The sequence below is a fragment of the Jaculus jaculus genome, chromosome 11 (assembly GCF_020740685.1).
Source record: "Jaculus jaculus isolate mJacJac1 chromosome 11, mJacJac1.mat.Y.cur, whole genome shotgun sequence".
Classification (NCBI taxonomy): Eukaryota; Metazoa; Chordata; class Mammalia; order Rodentia; family Dipodidae; genus Jaculus; species Jaculus jaculus.
Genome location: NC_059112.1, coordinates 81,872,479 through 81,896,474, shown reverse-complemented (window position 1 = coordinate 81,896,474; position 23,996 = coordinate 81,872,479). Strand labels below are relative to the sequence as shown.

The following is a 23,996-nucleotide window of genomic DNA, read 5'->3' as shown; positions in this document are numbered from 1 at the left end:
TAAAGAAACCACTAGAATCTGTCTTAACCACAAGTCCTGGCAGAGGTAACACTTGGGTAGTGAAGTTCTAGAGGGGCTCATTATTATGTCCTCACATACCCACAGATGTCAGTAAGAGCATGAAACAAAATTGATATAAGGAAGAAGAGAGAAAAGGCGATCACAGGAACTTGAAATTAAAGCTCTATTATTTCAACAGGAAAGAAGAATAAACTACGAGTTTACTATCTTTCATGGTTAAGAAACAGAATACTGCACAATGACCCAGAAGTGGAAAAGAAGCAAGGCTGGATTACAGTTGGAGACTTGGAGGGCTGTATACATTACAAAGTTGGTAAGTCTCAAGACATAGGATTGCAAATTTGGCAGATCTACTCAATCAGAATTGTTTGGTTAAGTTTATTCACTATTTTTTTGTCTGATAATCAATCATGTTTATGTCACCAGTTTAAGATATTGCTGGAGTCTAAAATGTACTTGAAATATTTCCTTTAAAAGTTAAATTGATGAAATCCAAGGAGAGTGTTTGTAATAAAGTGCTAGACTCTAGTCTGAATTTTCATAGGTACTTCTTTTAAAGACTCATTAAAATAGCAATAAAAAAAATGCCATAAACAGGGCTTGAGAGATGGCTTAGTGGTTAAGCACTTGCCTGTGAAGCCCAAGGACCGCAGTTCAAGGCTCAATTCCCCAGGACCCACGTTAGCCAGATGCACAAGGGGGCACACACGTCTGGAGTTTGTTTACAGTGGCTGGGGGCCCTGGTGCACCCATTCTCTCCCTCTCCCTCTCCCTCCCTCTCTCTCTCTCTCTCTCTCTCTCTCTCTCTCTCTCTCTCTCTCTCTCTTTTTCTCTCTCTGTATCTGTCGCTGTCAAATAAATAAATGAAAAAATATTTTTTAAAAATACCATAAACCTACAAGGTCAAAAGGATTAGGTAAGAGAAACCAGAAAATAAGAGATGTCAATAACATTGAACAAGGGTAGCTTGGTGACCTGGGACAAACAGAGGAGACCAGGAAATGCTGAAATCTACATCTGTAGTGAGAAAAATTACCAAAATAGCTCATTCATTCCACAGAACCCAGAAAGACCCAAATAGGCCTTAAGAAAGTCAAAGGTAGAAAGTCAAAGGTAGAGATGTAACACTGGTCTGAAAATAGGGCCATCAGAAAGTGGAAGAGCTGCAAATCCTCCAGGGTATAATTCCCACCCCAGTATCCCCAACCCCAACAGTTCACACAAAAGAAGGGTTTGCACAACCAATGTGAAGACATACACACACCTTTTTTTATTTCTTTTTTGGTCTGTTCAGGTCCCAAAATGTTGGCAACCATGCTTGTATTTTAAAGGAAGAATTTGAAAGATTGGAAGATTTGTCTATGGCAATACTAACTGGTCAGGAAAGAAAAGTGCTAACATTGAAGTTGTGGGGAAAAAAAAAAAATCTTGCTATGCAGTTTCTCTAAAGTGGCTTCTGGCAGTTGATCAGCCCACCTGCATCAGACCCTAGAGAAATCTTGCATGAAAGAAACTTAAACAGGAAGTAAGGACATTAGAAGATACAGGGATAAGTAGGAGTAAGAGAAAATTTCAGAAGGAGAGAATAAAAGAAGTGACATTTTATAGAGAGTAGAAAAATTGTGTCTGTGACAGAATAAGGTTATTTTCAAAGGGAGAGTATGAAGCGGGAAATCAATAAGAGATAAGAAATAATCTTGCAAGCTAAAGTATATTAGCAAGAATTTTAATAAGTAATAGTGTTAAAAAATATCAGTGTTAATGGAAGATAAAGATAAGAAAATCTAAAAAGTATAATGAACAGGAGGCAAGAAAAATATAAGGAAAGAAAGTATCAATCCAAGTGGTTGAAAATATGAATTTTAGAAAAAAAATAGAAAATAAGTAGAATGGAGAGAAATATTAAAGAAAGATTATAAGAACATCTTCTGGCTTGACAGCCTTGATTTCAGAGATTAAAATGATTTGGGGTACCCAGAATGGTAACAAAAAAAGACTCGCAAGAATTACCAAAAATAGACCCAGAATCAGAGTCTAGGAGCTTTGAGGCAATAGAAGATTAGAACTAGCATGGTCTTCAAAATTCCAAGGGAAAAAATATAATATTTTAAAATTCATGAAATACAGTATTAGGATTAGAACCAACTCTTTGAGAAGGGGGGAGAAAGAGAGAAACCAATTGAGATTTATTATATTGAATTGGACCACTTAATGATAAACACTGAGAAGTCCCAAGATTTGCAGTTAGGAACCTGGAGATCTAGGACAACCAAGGGTGTGATTCTAGTTCAAGCTCAAAGACCTGAGAACCAGGAAAACCGATAGTAGAGTTCCAGTCTGAAACCCGGCAGACTTCATAGGCTCTGTACCTTGGGAAAAGTGATGGTTCAGCCAGTTTATAGATCAGAAAAGCTACTGCTCAAACAGGCAGGAGGACTCTGCCTCTGTATCTACTCCAGTCTTCAGTCGAAAAGATGAAGGCCGCCACATTGAAGAAGGCACTCCGCTTTACCCAATCTACTGATTCAAGTGTTACTCTCATCAGTGCCTTTTTTTTTTTTATTTTCACTTGTGTGTGTGGTGTGCACACTTCTGGCATTTGGTGTATGCATATGTATATGCTCTTGTGGTACCTCATGTGCTCAGAGCAGAACCAATCCTTATTGAGTCAGAATCTCCTATAGACCCCAGAGCTTGCACCCCTCAAAATGAGCTCCAGTGTTTCCCTTGTCTCTGCTCCCCTATGGAACTAGGGTTGGAGATGTATGTGGCCACACTGTGAGGATCATGTGCCAGTGGTATCTCAAGCCTTAATGCTTCCACAGGAAGTGCTCTTAGCCACTGAGGCATCTCTCCAGCCCCAGTTTAAAAAAAAAATCCTTACAGAAACACCTACAATAGTGTTTGACCTAATATTTCAAAACTGTAGCCCATAAAAATTAATGCACAAAATAAGTATCATACTATGAAACCATTCATCAGCTTTCAGTGAAGAATGAAGACATTTTAAGACATGTAGTATTTCCAAAAATTTACATTTCATGCACCATCAGAATAATGTGGAGTGTCATATTCCACAAAAATAAAGAACTAAAACCTTGTGATTCAGAAAAGAGATGAAGAAAATGCCTAAATGATGGTGAAGGATCCTTGGAAGGACAAGGTTGCCATATACCTAGAGAGTCATGAGTCCTCAGGGAGCAGGACAATGCAAATATCTAGGGAGTATCCTCAAGAAAAATAAAGTGGCATGAATAGATAATAGATTATGGTCATGTTTGGCCATATTGAAGGGTATTTCCTAGCATAAAGTTTATTTTTGCATAGAGATAGTACATTAGAAAGTTACATGTCCCACTGGGATAAACCTCCAAACCAGGCACAGTTTATGGGAGGAATGGCATTTATTTAAAGTGGACAGATCCAGGGGAGGTTCCATGATGGCAGAAGCTGGCTCCCTTTCACACATCTAAGCTGAGAGAGAAAAGCCATAAGCAAGCACATTTCAGGAACTCAGCGGAACTCAGACACTTTGTATATTTTAGCTTGGAATTCAGAACCGCCTCAGGGCTGGACCCCAGGATCTGTCCACAGTGACACCTCCTCCAGCCAGATGGCTGTAGATCTGAATTATAAGCTTTTATAAGCTCCTACATCTATTTGGGGATATCCATTCAAATGAGCACAGGTAGATACATAGACAAGTGAGGAAGTAGAAAATGAGGAAAAGAAAGAAATGAACTGTTAACATGGTATATGCATGTTCAGCTAAAAAGAGAAATAAGTACTTCATATTGCTTTTTAAATTGGTGTGTGCACATTCGTATGCTGTGTGAGTACCAGTACAATGTTTGTGTTTGTGTACAAGCCACACATAGGTCAGAGGACAAAATGAGTATCATTCTTAGGAACACTGTCCACCTCTTTTTGAGACAGGGTCTAACCTTGGCCTGGGCTCAACAATCAGGCTAGATTGGCTGGCCAGCAAGCTCCAGGGACCATCTTGTCTGCCTCTCCACCCCTAGGGTTACAGGTGTACTCTATCACACCTGGGATTTTATATATTTTTATTGTATCATAATAGGAGGAAAAGATCATGACATCAAAATAAAAGAGAGACTGATTGAGAGGGGGAGGGGATATGATGGAGAATGGAGTTTCAAAGGAGAAAGTGGAGGGAAGAAGGGCATTACCATGGGTTATTTTTTACAATTATGGAAGTTGTCAACAACAACAAAAAAAAAAAAAAAAAGAATTGAACTCAGGTCTTCATGTTTATGAGGCAAACTAAGCTATTTCCCCAACCATGCTTCATATTGCTTTAGCCAAAAATTCTAAATATAACCACATTGGTGATGTGAGAAAGAAGTATATTTGTATGAGAGAGAAGAGATGGTATACAAGGTTAATTTAATACTGTGAAGGCAGTGAATGTCTACATTTGGATGAAAATGAACAAATAATGGAATACACACTAGAAATCTGGAAATAAGTGGTTAAAAGAAGTGACCATGACTGTGTGTAGGAACAGAAATCCGAACTGAAGCAGACAACTATTTTTCATAACTCTTTTAGTAAAATCTGAATTTTTAAAGTATGTACCTATACGTCATATTCATCTCAAAGGTTAATGAAATATGGGAAATGACAATGCAAGTGGTAGAAAGCCTTTAGATGTCCTCACCCTTCTCCAAAGTTGCCTGTAATAGGATCTTGGAAAAACAGGGTGACGTTTTAAATCCATAACCCATTTGGTGCAGTCAGTGGGGAAAAAAAAGTTTTATTTTGGCTTATAGGCTCAAGAGGCAGCTCAAGGATGGCAGGGGGGAAACAATGGCATTAGCAGAGGGTGGACATCACCCCGCTGGCCCACATAAGGTGGACAACAGGAACAGGAGAGCGTGCCAAACACTGGCAAGGGGAAACTGGCTTTAACACCCATAAGCCCGCCCCCAACAATACACTCCCTCCAGGAGGCATTAATTCCCAAGTCTCCATCAGCTGGGAATCTAGTATTCAGAATACCTACGTTTATGGGGGACACCTGAGTCAAACCACCATATTCCCCCAGAAACTGATATCTATATATGATATAAAAATACAATGCACTCAGTCCAACTTTAAAAGTCCCCAGTTTTTATCAATTCTTTTAACTGAGCCATAATACAAAAAAAATATATATATAATGGCACAGAATAAACATTCACACTGCAAAAGTTGGCATTGGGCATAGCAAAGAAATACTCAAGCAATACATGATTTAAACAGGGCAAATACCAACCTCTGTAGTTCCAAGTCCAACAACTCTAGTTAGTGACAAATCTCCCAGTCCAATAATTCTAACCAGCAGCAAGCCTCTGGACTTCTAATTCCACCCCTCCTTAGGGTATTCACAGTCCTGGAAAACTTCATCGGGGCTGGCAGCTTTCCTTAGCAGTGATCTTGTGGTTCCAGCATCTCCATTGGGTCTCCACTGCAATCCATGGTTCATCTTCATGGCCCCATGGGGTCTCCATGCAGGCAATCAGCAAACCTGCTTCACAATGCCCTGCCCATGGCCATTTCCAAAACACAAGACTGTGATGTAAACTCAGTGACCTTCTCTTTCCTGTATTTCTTGTACTCCACAATAGCAGGTAGGGTGCCAATTTGTTAATCCAGGAGGGAATAAAGTAGACTTTGAAGAACAGAACACTTCTTGAGAACTCAGCCCCCTCCAAAAGAGTCTACATTCTTCCTGTTGCTCCAGTGCAGGTTGGCTGGCCCAGTCTCAAAGGTTGTAATCTCTCAATTGCAGCTGAACAGGCAGCAGTTCACCCAAAGATTTTTCTTTCTGTGCCATGTCCCTCTGCTCACACCAGTCCATTTCTATGCAAAGCAACCCTGCACAACTTCTCAGGACACAGGCATAACAGCAAGCTTCTCCACACAAACTGCTAGCCCAGTCCAAGCAAAGCTCTTTCTCACCCTCATAAGCCAAACCTCACTGTCCATATTTCTTACTGCATTCAGGTCTTTCAACTCTGACCAGAATAGTCCATCAAGCTGTACTTACAGCACTGCAAGGCATCTCTTAGGCCAAGGTTTCAAATCCTTCCATGTTCCTCTTGAAAATCAGCTCCAAAAGGCCAAAGCCACAAAGTCAGGTGTCTAGCAACAATGCCACTCCTCAGTACCTCTTTACTGTTGCAGTCAGGTTCTCAGTGCTGGTAGAAATCACCCAACCAAGAGCAGCTTGTGGGAAAAAGAGGTTTATTTTGGCTTACAGCCTCCAGGGGGAAGCTCCACGATAGCAGGGGGAAATGATGGCATGCGCAGAGGGTGGACATCACCCCCTGGCCCACTAAGGTGGACAGGAACAGAAGAGTGTGCCAAACACTGGCAAGGGGAAGCTAGCTATAACACCCATAAGCCCACCCCCAACAAAATACACTGCCTCCAAGAGGCAATAATTCCCAAATCTCCATCAGCTGGGGATCTAACATTCCAAAGACCTAAATTTATAGGGGACACCTGAATCAAACCACCACAGCCTACAATCATGTGTACTATAGACAGAAAGTAGAAACAGGAGGAAACATTATAGAAGACATCAGAAAGCAAGAATCTAGTCACTTATGTTACTGACTTGTCTTGGTGAAAACCTGAGCGTGCGGTCTTCTGACAACTACAGAGAGTTCTGTCTGTTCTAGACCAATCTCGATGCCCCATGCCTCCAAGCAGCAGTTCCAGACCCACTGACAGAAGTACTAGATAGTAAATTAGAAGGCTCCAGATATGGCACTATGCCCTTACTATTGTACAAACTGTGCCTTTCAGGACAAAGAGACTATCTTTACACATAATGGGCTTATTTTATGTGCATTTATTCAGAGAAAGTAAAGGAGCTGTTTATTGGCAGCATACATAAACCCTTGATACCTACAAACATCACCACAGCCACAGTCATATCTGCACAGCTGCTCCACACCTAGCACCGTGCCAGGCACACAGAGGCCAGTGAAGGCAGGAGCGGATGTTGAAAGACACAGTATTAAGAAACTAGACCACATGGGGGAGTATTTTTCCACAGCAAGCTGGTGAGGTTCAAGCTATTAACTGTTCCACTGTGCCTTTTTGTTTAGGAATTGGAATCATTTGGTCTTTCTTTATGCTCTGGAATTATAAATTTCCCTTTGATCTGATTATTGGGCAAAGAATCGAATGCACAGTGCATCTTTCTCACATAGCAATGGATAGTGTATTGGAAATAAAATGTCTCTTTCTTTGAGGATATTCCTTGCTCTCAAAGGAAAACATAGTAACTAAAGTGCTATTATGGAAACAATTTTTACAGCTCAGTCAAAACATTTCTTTGAGAAATTCCTTTAAGTGGCTTACTCTTTATGATGGACATTTGTTATCACAAATATTTCTAGTGATCAAATTTCATGACATAAACTAATACTGAATAATTTTGGAGCCATAAAATTAATGGCTGGAAATAATATAGTTTCTGAATATTACCTAGAAATGTTTTCCTAAACTATAATGTCTCCAATGTCCTGTCCAACCTACAGATCTTCCATCAGCCCTTCTAATGTCTACCTTCTCGTAACTGCTATCTTGCTCATTGCCTTGATGTGCCTTCCCATTGCACACTGACCGATAGTCAGAACACACAAAAAGGAAATGTAACCAGAAAGCAGTAACTGATAATTTCCACCAGGATCTGAGACCAGCTTATTTTTCAGAAATACTTTTTTTTTACTTCAGTCATCCATATGCAGTCCCTAATTTGCTTCCCTTGTGAGATTTGAGCTGACACCAGTGAGAGTTTGTAACACATGACTGTACCAGCATACTCAAGTTCATATTTCAAAAGTATAAACTAGGAATAACACACAAAAATGTTGTTTATTCACAAGTCATGTTTAAAATGTTTAAATGTTGAATACCTAAAATATTTTTCTATTTCTTTTATCCTATGTATACTTAGGCTAGTTTGTTTTTAATATTATTTATTTATTTGATAGAAAGAATGCACCACTACAAGTGGACTCTAGACACATTCATCACTTTTTGCATCTGGATTTACAGAGGTAGTGGGGAATTGAACCCAGGCTGGCAGGCTTTGCAAGAAATTGCCTTTGTACTGAAGGGATGGCTTATCAGTCAAAGTGTTTGCCTGCAAAGCCAAAGGACCCAGGTTTGATTCCCCAGAACCCATGTTAGCCAGATGCACAAGGGGGCACATGTGTCTGGAGTTTGTTTGCAGTGGGCTGGAGGCCCTGGAGCACCCGTTCTCTCCCTCTCCCTCCCGTCCTTCCTTCTCCCTCTCTCCCTCTTTCTCTGTCAAAATAAATAAAATAAAATATTAGGGGGAAAAAAAAAAGCTTTTAAAAAAAGAAGGAAATTGTCTTTAACCACTGAGCCCTCCAAGCTTTTTTATGGTACGCAATAATTCATTATACATTTATAAAGAATCAGAAGGCATGGACTGTGGAGATAACTCAATGGGTGAAGCACTTGCCACACAAGTGTGAGTACCTGAGTTCAGATCCCCAGACCCAATGTCAAAGCCAGAAGCTGTATGCAGTGGGATTCGAAATCCCAACACACTTACAACAAAATGTGAAGCAGGCACGGGGGAACTTTCCAGAGGCTCTTGGGCCAGCTAGCCTGGCAAGTGCATCAATGGACAAGAATGAGAGACCCTACCTCAAATGAGATAGAGGACAAGGACCTCTGACCTCCACACATGCCGCATATGCACACCTAAGCACAAAAACACACAAGGAACCAGAAGACTGGATACTCTCACATTCAATTGTGAATCTTTTCCTAGGTGTTGGGGGAACACATCAGGGAATCATTTCATAATGAATCCCTGTTGGATGGGGATGTAGCTCAGTAGTGGCAATGCTTGCCTATACCTGTGAGGTCCTGAGTTCAGTCCCCAGCCCCACACTAAAAAAGGAAGAGTTTCAGTTATAAAGTAACCAAGTAGAAACCTAAAATTTGATCTAACTGCATTAAATTTTTCCCATCTGGTATTCTTATGATGAAATATTCTGTTTGTACTAATATATTTTAGGAAAAAGAAGACTGGCATATATATTATTTATGGAGTACAGAATTTCTAAGAATAGATTCCTCATTTAATAGTGAAATATCCAGAAAGCATATAAAGGATTTTTTTAAATTTTTTTACTGATTTATTTGAGAGAGCAAGAGAGAAAGAAGCAGATATAGAGAGGGAGAGAATGGGCACACCAGGGCCTCCAGCCACTGCAAACAAACTCCAGACACGTGCGCCACCATGTGATTCTGGCTTACATGGGTCCTGGGGAATCAAAGCAAGATCGTTTGGCTTTGCAGGTAAATGCATTAACTGCTAAGCCATCTCTCCATCCCTCACATAAAGGATTTTGAAATTCCCCAGTCATCATTCTACATATTGATTATTATACTATCAGATGCACACAGGGACAGTAACTAAGAGTTCAGACAGCAGGATGTATTCTTCCATTCATTCATTCGGTAAACATTCGTTGAGTACTACTTCATGTAAGGCAATAATGATTTAGGTACTCAATCATTTTACCAAGTTTCTACCCATGAAATTTAGGATGCTTAATACTCCATTTTTCTAAAGAGTAAAAGGATTTGTTAGAAAAGATTTATTAGGACTAGAGAGATTGCTCAGTGGTTAAGGTGCTTGCCTGCAAAGCCTAATGACCTGGGTTTAATTCTCCAGTACCCATGTAAAGCCAGATGCACAAATGGTTCATGTGTCTAGAAGCCCTGGTATACCTATTCCCTCTCTCTCTCTCTCTCTCTCTCTCCTTACAAATAAATGAAAAAATAATTAAAGGCGGGATTTGTCACAGTATGTGCAGCCCTTAAAAATGAGCCACTAACAAAACCGAGAAATCCTAACATTCCATCTTCCATTAGAAGCACAAAAAGCAATTATTTCATTTAATAAATAGAACTGAAGTCTTAATAATCAGGGAAGAGCACCCTAGTGTTTCCACCTATTTCTTCATCTTTCTATCATTTGCTTTCTCCCACTTATATGCAGTGAGCATAAAATCCAGGTAAAATGCCAGCAAGAAACAATGCAGGGCTAGAGAGATGGCTTAGCAGTTAAGCGCTTGCCTGTGAAGCCTAAGGACCCTGGTTCGAGGCTCGATTCCCCAGGACCCATGTATGCCAGATGCACAAGGGGGCTCATGCATCTGGAGTTCATGGGCAGTAGCTGGAGGCCCTGGCGCGCCCATTCTCTCTCTATATATATCTGCCCCTTTCTCCCTCTGTCACTTTCAAATAAATAAATATAAACAAAATTTAAAAAAAAATTTTAAAAAGAAATGATGCAGATTCTTATCACAGTGAATATTCACATCCAAACTTAGTCTTGCACAATTGCATCTTTAGATAAAGAAATATATTTTAATGGAAAACTAAAATCTCCTGGTATTCTGCCAACCAGGTACACAGGATACTAAATCTGTATGTTGTTTTTTTTTTTTTTTTTAAGTGTGAATGAAGCCAGGCGTGGTGGCACACGCCTTTAATCCCAGCACTTGGGAGGCAGAGGTAGGAGGATTGCTATCAATTCTAGGCTACCCTGAGACTCCATAGTGAATTCCAGGTCAGCCTGAGGTACATGAGACCCTACCTCAAAAAATAAAAAATAAATAAATTGTGGTTTCTGGAAAGATGTTCCAACATAAGAGCCTTTGAAGATCTGAAATCTCCTGAGTTCAAATCCCCAGGATCCATGTAAACAGCTTCTTATGACCACACATATCTGTCACCTCAGAGAATCAATAAGCCTCACAAAAACCACAGAGAGAAACTCAGTCTCAAGAAAATACACAGATAACTGATTTAGAAGGGCACAAGTGCTCCTCCGGCCTCTGCATGTGTGCACAAATGCACATACACATACAAACACCACACATTCCACTACTCTACATGCCACACATGCAAAATAATAATAATAAAATAAAATTTAACTTAATTAAAATTTTAAGACAGATTCCAAGAGCATCATCCTCAACTATGGAAACAGGCATGTATACAGGCATCTTGTGTCTTAGATGTTAATACAAATAAAGTTTGAGTAAATCAGTGTGTTTTTAAAATTCATATTTTTTTATTACAGTTAAATATGAGAGGATCAAATTCTTGGTGATTGCCTTAAAGAATGCCGTGGAAATATATGCCTGGGCTCCTAAGCCCTATCACAAGTTCATGGCATTTAAGGTAAGAATGCAAGTTACTTTCTCCTTTTACTTTCACTTCCTACCAGTGGTCTGTTTTCCATATAAACCCATACCAATTTTACTACATATAGTAAATTTCTTTTAAAAGTGATCCTTGAATTTGTTTTTCCAAAAATAGTATTTAGAAATACCATAAAGTTCATCAAGTATGCCAGACATGGTGGTGCACACCTTTAATCCCAGCACTTGGGAGGCAGAGGTAAGAGGATCACTGTGAGTTCGAGGCCACCCCAAGACTACATAGTGAATTCCAGGTCAGCCTGGACTAGAGTGAGACCCTACCTTGAGAAAAAAAAAAAAACAAAGTTCATCAAATTAACACTTACATTTTCAGTCCCTTTGAGATTTGTGAATTACTGTCTTCAAGAGATATTTAGTATGGATTGCTAGTCAGAGTAGACTGTGTGATACTACACAATGATATTTATTGTAAAGCCACTGAAACTTGAGTACAGTCTGATACTTGTGTGAAAAGGACAGATCAATGACAACACTGTCTCCTTGTTAAACTGAGCCTCCAGATCTAAGGATCAGAAGCCTTTCTGGGTAAAACTTCTAAGGCTCACTTGATGTTCACTGCTCTCCTCTGCTGGTCCACCTCTCCGAATGGAGTACTGAATAGTCACTCGTGGGAATGACTTTGTTTCTCTGTGCTTCCATTCTGATTCTCTTGGTGTTTGTTTGCCTGGTCTGCGTACATGCTCACCATGGCTGGATGGGTCACCCAGGATGCTCATCAAGAGTGGGACGGTGGACCATATGCTTATCTCATTAACCCCATCCCATAAAAGCTGACTCCCCACCTGTCATAAGTCCATGAGTTTAGGCACCCTAATGTGTTCAGAACTCCATACTCCAACTATGGCCAATCAGTTTCTTCCAGTGTCTCTCCTTTTGTATTTCTCTCTGGCCCTCTCTTTTTCTTCCACCTTTGTGACTGTGGTAGCCCTTTGGCTTTATTCTTTCCTTCCACTGTGCCATAAAAAGTCAGGGTTGCCCAGGGAACACTGTTGGCCTTCATTGGGAATGTACCACCCTCTCCAATCTTGTCCCTCTAGTTCCAATGGCCCCTTGTGATGTTCTCTGGAGGACAGGCTATTCAGTGGACATGGGTACCCCTTCATAGCTCACTTTTATGGAAAGACCTGTTTGGAATGTGTTACATCCATAACAACAGTGCACGGAAAGCTCCCCAGGGCTAATGTGGAGCTGCTGTACAGCCAAGCTCTCCCACCAGAAAAGCCTTTCAGTCGCAATCCTGTTCCCATCGTGACTCTGAAAGCAGTGCCATCAGGATCCTAGCCACAGCCCATGAGTGAGACCCAGCCCAGAAAAGGGAAGGACAAAGGCAAGGACCTGAATGAGCCTTCTGTGGGGACAAGGACACGAGACAATAGCAACAGATGAAAAGAGAGGGGGTTAGATGGCAACAGTGTGATAGTTACTCCCTAAAAATGAGAAAAATAAAAAACCCTAGAGCTCGGGGTCAAATAAAAGCACAGCAAGGAAAAGAGGTAGGAAACGTTTTGCAACTCTTGGTACGTTGGCACTGGATCCAGTTGCAGAGAACTTTCACAAGCTTAGCTAATTCTTCTTTTCCTGTCTCCTTAAACCCTGGGAACCAATTCTATCCATGAGTCCTGCAGTGTTTCACCCCAATCTCCTTCTCTTACCTCCTAAACCTACTCTTAGATCACAATATTACATTTAGAAAATGTGCCACCTAAGACCCACTAAGTCTATTGAAGAAACATTTTAGCCAGAGGATGCCCATCTGCCCATCCCAGGCTGTTCTAAATGGGAGCAACCCCAGCTGGGTGTGGTGACCCTTTGGGAAAGTGGTGCCTGCAAGCCCTCCAGATGGCAAAGGCCAGAAGAGAAAAGCAGTGCCCAGATGCCACATCTGCCCCACAAACGTGACAGCATTGAACCATCTCTGCCATTTGGGACAGAAAGGGGAGAAGGGATCAAAACAGATAGTCCTGGAGCCAGATGCAACCAGACCTAAAATAGAGATTTTTTTCCTCCCTTTTCAGCTGAACAAATTAACATGCTTCAGACAATAGCCAAGGGAAACTTATTAAAATAACCTCCTTGGATGATGTGGGTACTAATGAGGTTATTCTTAAAGTCTTTTTCAGATCTTCAGCATAAACCTCTGCTAGTTGATCTCACGGTAGAAGAAGGTCAAAGGTTAAAAGTTATCTTTGGTTCACACACTGGTTTCCATGTAATTGATGTTGATTCAGGAAACTCTTATGATATCTACATACCATCTCATGTAAGTTCCAGGAATCAGACTGTCTCATGCTCCCTGCATGTAGGAGATTTGATTTTGTATTTTTAGTAGAAGTTACATTAATCTTTGCTAACTAGTAAATTAGATGGCCTTTGTGAATCACTACATAGACAGAATGCTTTTAATGGTAAAAATGTAAATCTGCCAAATTTGTGTTACTTTCTAAAGCTGGGGATCACATAATAGAATTTATTTTGTATGGACTGGTGTAGTAGACAGCCTCGGCTCACTGAGATGAACCTTCAAACTAGGGATAGTTATGGAAGAAAGGGTTTATTCAAGCTTACAGATCAAGGTAAAGCTCCCATAATGGCAGAAGGTGGTCCTCTTTCACAGGACCAAATAAAGAGAGAGAGAGAGGGAGAAAGAAAGAAAAAAAAAGCAAGCAAGCAAGCACACAAGAGGAACTCCAGGCAGAACTCAAGCACTTTGCATATCTTTAGACTGGAATTCCAAATCTACCACCACACCTTAGATTTGGACCCTAAACTCAGCCCAGTGACACCTCCTCCAGCCAGGTGGCTGAAGATCTAAATTACAAACTATAGTACAATCCTGAATATATTGGGGGCCACCCATTCAAATTACCACAACCGGAAGGTAGCTCAATGGATCCCATGCTTGCTTTGCATGTGTCACAGACAGATCCCCAGCACCCACATACATGGGAAGCAAGAATGGTGCCCCAGTGTTTACTCAGGAGGCAAAGGCAGAGGGTCTCTAGGGCAGCTAGACTAGCCACATTGGTAGGCCCTGCGTTTGAGAGAACCTTCCTCAGTAAATACAGTGGGGAGAAACCTAGGAAGACACCCAGTGTCAACCTCTGCTTCCCCAACACACACACATATATATACATCCACACAAATACACACACACACACAAATAAACTTTTTGTATTTATTCTACTTATTGCCTCTTTGGACTTTAGGTTAAATTGATGTGTATGGCTAGAGAAATGGCTCAGATAATAAAAGCACATGTTGCAAGTATGAGGGTCTGAGAAGGCCCAAAACTACATGAATTCAATACCCCAGGACCATGGAAACAACTGGGCATGGATGTGTTCATCTATAACCCCCGTCCTGCGAGAAGCAGAGACCAGAGAATTGCTGGGGCTTCTGAAAACCATAGCTCCTTATTCAGAGACAGACTTTCTCAGGGAATATGAGAATTATCAATAGAGGGGGACATCCAAATGTCCCCTATGACTGCCCCATGCCTATGAGCTCATCTTCTGTACATGCATGCAACACACACACAACATACCACATGCTACACATCAAAATAAAGAATATGTTTTATACCAAAAAAATACATTTTATGCAATACAGGAATTCCCATGTTTCGTTTTTGAAGGATGATTGGTTCACTTGATGCTGGAGAAAGCCAATAGTTAGTTAGATACTAAGTTCTTGAAGAAAATCTCCTTTCTGCTATCCTAGTTCATGTCATAAGCCTGGGGGCAGTGTGGTGGTATGGAGGTGACATGTTGGAACTCAGACCCTGTTTCCAGCATGTGTGTGCTTTTGTTACAAGGGACATGTAGGCAGCCTCTCCAACCCTCAGATTTCCCATCTGTAAAACGGGAATAGAGGTGCCTAACCTGTAAGATGATCACCAGATTTGTTAGGAAATCTGTGGCTTAGGGAGGTAGCTCAGTCAGTAAAGTGCTTATCCTGCAAGCCTGAGGACCCGGTTCAACACACAGAACCCATAGAAGAAATCCAGGAGAGGTAATATGCCCTTGTAACTCTGCACTGGGGAAGTAAGGACAAGAAGATCTCTGGGGCTAACTTCCTAGCCAGTCTAGCCAAATTAGGTTAGTCCCAGGCCAGTGGGAGACCCTGTTTCAGGGCAGTACCTGAAGGAACACTCAACGTTGTTCTTGGCCATCTGTTCACACATGTGCACACCAACCCAGGCATGCATAGACACACACACACACACACACACACACACACACACACAATAGGTCATTGATCTCTAAGTACCATTTCCAGGGCCTTACATTATCATGAGTATTCTTACTAATAATATAATATTCAAGTTACTCTACTGATTCTGTGCCTAAAACATTGCTCTTAAGGAAGGCACTACATGGATCCACTTATTAGAAGGGCACAGTATAAGCTGTGTGTCCTGAATGCAGTCCCAAGGCCAACTCCATGGTTAATGGGTATTTTGAGAGTTTGATGCTTTTAAAGAAGCATTTGTTTAAAATATTTTTAATATGTTCTAAACACAGTTGTCATATACCACTGCATTGAAGCTGTTTGCTTGTGTGTGCATCATCAGTGAGAATGCTGGAGCCTCACTGTGGTAACCTTTAATCCCTGTATCCCTGTCTGTCCATCACACACTAAAATGTTGTGACATTGTCAGCCAGGAGATTACAAAAATACCACACTTATTTTAATAATGTGGGTTTTTCTTTGAGTGCTAATTCTATTTTTTCTAAAGAAACTACCAATTTGGATTATTCTGATACTTAGTCCCCCAGATAAATACCCTGTGTTATATTCTCATAGCCTACTCATTAGAAAGCTTGTGTTTTCATCCATTTTGGAAGTAGTTACTCTAGTGGAAAATCCATAAACTTCAGTGTCAGCAAAACATGCTGAAGTCTGAATTCTACCATCATATAGTTGTCCAGCTTCAGCCAAATTCTACAACCCTCTTGAGACACATTTTCCTCATCTGTAAACAAAGATATCTACCATAGGGAGCTCTGCTAAGTACTAGAAATTGCATAGATAGGGCAGTGTGTGCATGATACTCCACAGACATAGGGTTACTGATCATAGAAACAAGTAAGTTGGATTTTTCATCTAGTAACTAGATTTGTGTTTATCAGGGCATTTGATAAAGTCAGTGGTTAAAGAAAATTTGTCCTTAAATTGAAAATGAAACCTTTTTTGCAGTTCTTAAACAGAAAAGTCAATAGGTTGTCTTTTTTTTTTTTTTTAGTATAATAATGCTTGGCTTTTCTTTTCTTCTAGATTCAGGGCAATATCACTCCTCATGCTATTGTCATCTTGCCTAAAACAGATGGGATGGAAATGCTCGTTTGCTATGAGGATGAGGGGGTGTATGTGAATACCTACGGCCGGATCACTAAGGATGTGGTGCTCCAATGGGGAGAAATGCCCACGTCTGTGGGTAGGTTAACCATTCCTTATCTCCTTCAGCAGTTACATCCCCCAAATGAAACGAAAGTCAAGAAATGTGAAACAACCATTTGATTCCACAAAAAAAAAGTCTGTGAATAACACTTGTAAGACTTGCTTTGTCTGTTTATCTCAATTTGTTTGTCATTTTTGTGGTTAAGATGTGAACAGATGCTATGAGTTCTTGCCCATCTAATGTTTTTAATGCAGTTTTGGAAATTCCTTTTGACAGCCTACATTCATTCCAATCAGATAATGGGCTGGGGCGAGAAAGCTATTGAGATCCGGTCAGTGGAAACAGGACATTTGGATGGAGTATTTATGCATAAGCGAGCTCAAAGGTTAAAGTTTCTATGTGAAAGAAATGATAAGGTAAATCCGTTTCAACATTTGCATTAGTGTTTGCATTTTAAGAGACCACCAGGTACCTGTGAAACCTTCATTTTCCTTTATACTGATTTGAGTCACATCTGTGTTAAAAGATCAATAGTATCTTGAAATGGCATTATTTGGTTTGATTCATGTGAACATCCGCAATATATGACTCACACATGAAATCACACATAAAACATGTAGAAATGTGTTGTAAACTCTTGGAAACTAATTCTTCTCTGCACCTAAGGAAGGTGGCCCATCATTAATCATCTCACAGTGGGTCAGCTTTAGACATCCACTTGTAGGCCTCTCACAGAATCATGTTAGATTCACCCTTAAATATAAAACCTCTGACATGTAAAGATATGAACATTTAACAAATGTCACCTATACCTTAAGAAATGCACAACCACAACAAACTCAAGTAGTGCCATGTCCTGTCTCATTCCAGCCATGTTTCTTCCGAAATGTCATAAGGGGACTGTGTTCTAGTGAACGTGGCTGTGTTTGTGTGCTATGATCAGTCACCTCAGAGGGCTGTCCTGAAGCTGTGCTGCTCTATCGTGTCTTCCCTGTAGAACACCCCTGGGATTTTAGTAGCTAAACTGTACTGTATTTGTCAATGCACCCTTTGTGACTGTAGTCAACATTAGCAGTGATGTCCTCAGGGCAGCAGACATAAATGCTTATAGAAGAGAATGGAATGGGTTGACCTGTTTACATCTCTTTGCTCATCCCAGTTCCCCAGGCTGGTCTTCATCTGACCCTGAGGATGTGGATCTACACTATATTTGGCCTTGGCTCTGACCTAGTGAAGTATGGGTGGACAGCAGCTAGGAGAGACCAGTATAGTGTTAGGGACTTAATCAGAAAATAGACCTAACTAGTAAGACTCTAACATCTAGTCAGTCTCTGTGGATTCTAAGACATGGAATGTTCTAGTCTTAGGGGACCACTGGTTCATGATGACTGGCACCAACAAGCCTGTTCCAAGCTAGGGCCATGCCCCAAGAGAAGGCTAGAGCCACACCAGTGTCATAGGCCTGAAGCTTTTCCGTCGGGACATACAACAAGAGCCCTCTCTTTCCCTCTTTGTGGCTCCCATAAGTACTCACTCCATTGTGTTTCATCGGCCCTAAGAGTAGCTTTACTTTCATATGTAGCATTAGCTGAATGATAAGCAATCCCATAGGCTTCTTGAGAAGTTGTAGGCAGAGAGCATTCTTCCAAAGAAGCTGTGGAAATGAAGTAGCAGAGACTTCATACTAGTGACAAAGGCCAGTACCTCAGACCACAGTTAGGCATTGGCTGACTGAAGGGCTAGGCCACGGCCCAATATATTATTTTCCTGGGTCAGTGGCTCATTGACACCCAGCTCAAGCAAGCAGTAATCCAAGTTTTGCTCACTTCTTTCAGCCTTGATAAAATGATTGAACAGGCTCATAGCTAATGGACTGCAGTTCTGCTGAGTCATACCATTATCTCATTTGGCCTAAGTATCTGCCAACATCAGCAGAGACACTAAGTGTTAACTCCTGGGATGCCAGATTGAATAGGTATTCAACACTTCAACCTGGATGATGACAACCATTTCAATTTAGCTTGAACTTTAAACATTGAAAACGGAAGTTAGGTAACAATCAGTAGGCCCAAAATTTGCCCATGATTTTGAGAAGTTTAAGGGATTCTCTTTCATCCTGAAGTCTGACTCCACGTCAGTTCTAAGGAAGAGAAGGGGAGCCTGTGCCTTTCTAGAAATCATCACTGTCCTAGGCCAGCAGTCTATCACACTAGCCTAGCAAGAAATGCCCTCTTAAAACGTGAGCGTCCCGCAGTCAGGACTGTAATTAGTAATACTAACAAGCATAAATAAGGGCAAGGGTGTTTCTATAAGATGCACTGTCTCAAAAGTCACTTTATAAACACTGTCCATTGAGACTTAAGAACTGACACATGACGAGGCTAGGACATGTGAGAGGAAATGGATGGACTGCAGTTGAACTAACTTGTTTTTAATTTCAAACAGGTATTTTTTGCATCCGTACGATCTGGAGGAAGTAGCCAAGTGTTTTTCATGACCCTCAACAGAAATTCCATGATGAACTGGTAACGGAAGAGCACTTGGCACTTATCTTCATGGCGTTCTTTCTAATGTAAAAGAACATAACTCGTGTGGACTTACGCCAGTCTAGAGGCACAACCCGAAGGCCACTTTCCCTTTTTCCTCTCCCTCCACCCCTCCCGATACAGTCCCTCTTTCAGTGTTGCAGCCTGGTTGAGAAGGAGAGAAAGAGATGGCAGGAATGTCCGGGAGATCCCCAAGGATGCTGCATTGTCTGTGGATGGAGACGGACCTTGTGCTCTTCGGAGTTAGGGTTAGAAGCAAATATTGTGTGCTGTTATGATTAAGCTGTGTTTTTGGTGGCTTTTACATTTGGGAAGTTTTTGGTTTTTTAGGATTTTTTTTTTCATTTTTTTCTTTACCCCCTTACTTTGTAAGAATGGGGAAAGAATGTATACTCAGAAAATTTGTATTTTCCTTTTTTTTCCTGTAATTCTGTCTGCCTGCTACCTTTAAGTATATGGTATGTTGTAACTGTTCAATGGTGACAGACAGCACAATAGATGTACCTTATCTCCTTACGCTAAAGGCCGTAATCGCAGAGCGGGATAATTTAAGAATTCTCTTGCCTTCACCAACCCAGAGGTTGCCTTTGGATAGCAACTGGCTAATAAGTTTTTAAGAGAGAAGAAAAACACTTGTTTTCCCCTCTTTTGGGAAGTAGATTTTAAATGGCTAACTGCTAGCCTTAACCTAATAAAAATCAACTACCACGTTTGTGAGTCTGACAGGTCATATTTGGATATGACCCTTTCTAGAACAGAGTATGCTGAATGGGCCAGAAATGCCAGTGAGTGGAGCGGACCTAGTGACTGAGGAAGGGCTCTGACATGCAACTTTCCCTCGGCTCTTATGCAACAGATCAGGGTAAAAGATGAGAAGGCAAATGAGGTCAGACAGAAGGAGCTGAGAAACAAGCTTTTATGTCTATGTAAATACACACACATCCTTTTTTAAATGCACAAGGCCTATAGCTAAGAGGTCACTTGATTTGGGCTTCATTAGAACTGGGTTCTTTCTGAGAACTGGGAGTGCATGATATGCAAGCTGTAGACATTCCTGGCTCTCTTCTGAGGGTGTGCCACTCTCTCAAGATGAAACTGTGACTGAGAAGAACTAATAGTAAATGTTTCTGAGCTGCCTGTGTTCTTCCTGGGTCAGGGAATTGAACTCCCAAGCCTGTCTCAGACACAGCAGGCATCATAGCTCAGATTTTTAGGGAACTTGAAAGCAAGGCTTTGGCCAAAATCCTAAGACCCTGATCACTATACCTTCCTTCAAATTTCCCAACATATGGTAAACAACATCTGTGCAGCGATACGTATGTATTTAGTTCAGGTTGGCTGTGTTCTTATAAACTCTTACTCGGATGATTTGAACCTCCAAGTGACTGTCTGGGATTTTTTTTTTTTCCAAAGCTACAAGCATGGCCGCCTGTGGTATCAAGGTGTTGCAAAACAATATCTGTGTTGCGCTTCCTGTTTTAACCTACCTCGTTCTGTTTGGTTTTGTTTCACTGTTCATCACAGCAGTGTTAGCTCCAGGAGACATATAGAGAGCTCAACTGGCAATCTCAGGCTTATTGACTATTTTCAAAACAAACAGTAGTTGACCAAATTGTTCTTTTAAAATTGAAGGGGGAAAAAAAATCCAATGATAAAAGCTAATGTGGCTTGCTTTTGGAGAAAGCAATTACTGTAAATGGATCAAAAAAGGAAATAAAAATGTGTGATCCTACTGATTTTGCCTAAATAAATGAGCAGCTGATGTACTATTAATGAGAACGAAACACACATTAGGAAAACAGTATCTTTTTAATCTGGTAGTTTTTCCAAGGGGGTGGAAAAGGGAAAATATTCTGGAGTGAGGTGATGATGCCCCCCACAATGGTGGCTGTCATTAGCAGTTATTTTAAGCAGGTAATACAGGAATACAGCCGAGGATAATCTTCAGATGATTACCAAGATGTCCTCATCATGGTCCCTTTAGTTCTCAAAAGCAATGAAATCCCCCCCCGTTCTCATTTTTACTGCTGTGGTTATGCTGCCAAACAATATTGTTTTCACAAATTCCATGCAACAATTTCAGCAATAACTTGGGATTGAACTTAACAACTACTGTCATTGGATGCATTGACTTGGGTCTTGTCCTCGAATGTGATTGCCACCAGCTCTTTATATTGCTGCTGTGGTATTTTAAACCAGAAGCTTCTTTAAATTATGTTGCAAACTGATCTCTGTTTTTTTTATGTTTTGTTTTGTTTTTAATTCTAAGTGATAAGTTTGAAACACACAGCTTTAAATGATTTTTTTTATTGTGGGATTTTGGGTACAGTTAAGAAATAAAAGGGATTCATTGTGTTTAAACATAAGGTAGTTTGTGAATGTATTTTTTAAAATCTAGATTCATTGAAACAAAAAATCATAAGGAAACATATTAATGCAGTCTTGTTTACAGTATGTACAGTGACATAACACCGAACATGAGCTTTTTCTGGTGCCAAGAAAAATAAAACACAGACATTAAACATCAAGCCATTGCCTTTTATATTTTTGTACAAATATTTTACACTGAGTAGAAGGCAAAACCAAATTCAAATCAATCTGTGCTCTTTAAAACATGTTTATAGAATACCTTTAAGCAATTATCTTCAAACATAGATTTGGTAATTATTATAGGCCTCATTCTGGACATACTGACTATACTGGAATGGTGTCCTTGTGGCTCATTCATATAGTTTCCAACTTTTTGTCCTGCTTTTTTGTGGGGAGGGGATGTTCTATCCATCTGTCTTAATAAAAAAGTCTTTCAGGCCAGGTATGGTGGTACACACCTTTAATCCCAGTACTCAGGAAGCAGAGGTAGGAGGAGCACGATGAGTTCAAGGCAAGCTCGAGACTACAGAATAATTTCCAAGTCAGCCTAAGCTAGAGTGAGACCCTACCTTTGAAGCAAGCAAACAAACAAAAACAATAAAAATGTCTTTTGTTGTGATCTCACTTTTGGGGATTTTTGCCCCTAAACACTATTTCATCTTCTTTTTGTTTTTGTACAAAGAGAAATTGAGCATCTCTCCACATTCAGTGTTAGTGGAGCCATCAGTCCCCACTGCACTAAATTAACAACCCAGCAAACCTCTGAGCCTGCCCACACTGTAGTTCAGGGGATGGGTCCGAAAGGTGACCTGGGAGCTAGTCAAGGATTTTGTAGTCTGGATCCCTGCACTCCAATGGCTCATAGACATGGCTGAACCCCATAGCCCATTCAAAGAATGTGAGTCTTCCCTCTTCCAGCTTCCTTCAGACCATTCACTTACACATAATATAAATAAAAGCAATGTGCATTGTTTCATGTAAACGCTGAGATCCATTTAGATAGACCTCAGTTTCCTTAGAAAAATTTTAACAATGATTCATGAAGACCTAGAAGAGATTTTTCATTTGTTTATTTTTCAACAGGGTAGATTAAGCTATGGGTGAAAACTCCCACGGCCACTTGGGTCGGGGCTCCATTTTCTAACACTTTGACAGTGCTTTCTGAAATATGCTCTGAACATACCTTGCATTAAGTACATATTTTTCAGGCATCTTAATTCCTGGCTGTCACAACCTACTAACAGTCTTCTGTCTGCTCTTGTGATGCATTGGTAATTGTGTCTCTGGTCCCTCCCGTGCAATAGCTTACAAAAGGGCATGATATTTAGGTTGGAGCCATTTTGGTTTTGTCCATTGACAGACAAAGAAGGTATGAAGTCTGACCTCACAGTCGGCAAAGTATGAAAGGATGCTTTCCCTACTGGTGTGTGTACTGGTCCCTGTCACTGCATTCTGGAAATGTGCAAGAGCTCTTTGTGTGTTGTCTTTGAAAGTCGGCTTGAACAGACATCACCCGCTTTTGCGCTGGTCGCTTGCAGATATAAGATTTGCTACATTATTTTTGAGAAAGAAGATATGTGTATCCATCAAGCTTGAATCTTGACCTGCTGCAGATCTACAACATGCTGACAATAATTCCACACCTCCCTGCCATGCTCCCTGTACTCCAAACTCTCTGACACTGTGTTCTGGCCATCAGCAGTTTCTGTAAATTACCTGTTAGTTCACTAGTCTCTGTAGTTACCTTTTAGTTCATTCTACAAAAATTTAAATCTAAACAAACAAACAAACCAGCCAAATAGCCAACAATAAACTTCCCCTGAGGCTCCATAATTATAAAATCTAAGCCCCAAGATCTAAATTTTATTATCTTATTGATATTCCCAGAAATGCCACTGTATTTGGGCCTTGTTTGGTATAACAGTATCAGGCATGCTAACAGGAGCTGTCCTTTGAGGAGTTTCAGATAAAGTGGTTATAAAAATGATCTCTTGTCCAGAGCCTCAGCAAAGAAGAGAACTTCTTAAAAATTTTCAAGTCCCAGATTAACAATATGTACACTTCTGCCAAGTATTTTCTAGTGTTGTTTTGATTTCCATACTGTATCATTGTTCTGGGAATTTTTCCATAGACAGTTATGATACTTAACAATTTGCATAGCATTAAACAGTATGAGATTACAACCTTGTGCTTTGAACTTTATTCTTATGCATGTGCCAGTCAATGAAGGGCCAGAATGCACCAAAATAAAAATCCCTCTGAAAGTTTTTAAACAAAAGTCCCTGAATAAGCTTCCAACTCTTTAAAGTCATATCAAAATCTGACTGTGTGTTCATGCTGCCAAATATTAGATGAAATCTA

The 23,996-nt window shown here is 40.5% G+C and overlaps 1 protein-coding gene across 2 annotated transcripts in view; it reads left to right on the top strand.

Annotated features, from left to right (window-relative positions):
* The window catches only part of Tnik (TRAF2 and NCK interacting kinase), a 429,300-nt gene extending 407,507 nt beyond the window's left edge, over positions 1-21,793 (top strand). For both annotated transcript variants that reach the window (XM_004652342.2, XM_004652341.2), the window contains 6 exons: positions 200-334; positions 11,177-11,277; positions 13,429-13,578; positions 16,596-16,755; positions 16,996-17,135; positions 19,165-21,793. In XM_004652342.2, the coding sequence (XP_004652399.1) occupies positions 200-334; positions 11,177-11,277; positions 13,429-13,578; positions 16,596-16,755; positions 16,996-17,135; positions 19,165-19,248 (770 nt within the window). In that variant the 3' untranslated portion in view covers positions 19,249-21,793. The remainder of the gene's footprint in view (positions 1-199; positions 335-11,176; positions 11,278-13,428; positions 13,579-16,595; positions 16,756-16,995; positions 17,136-19,164) is intronic.
* The last annotated feature ends 2,203 nt before the right edge of the window (positions 21,794-23,996 follow it).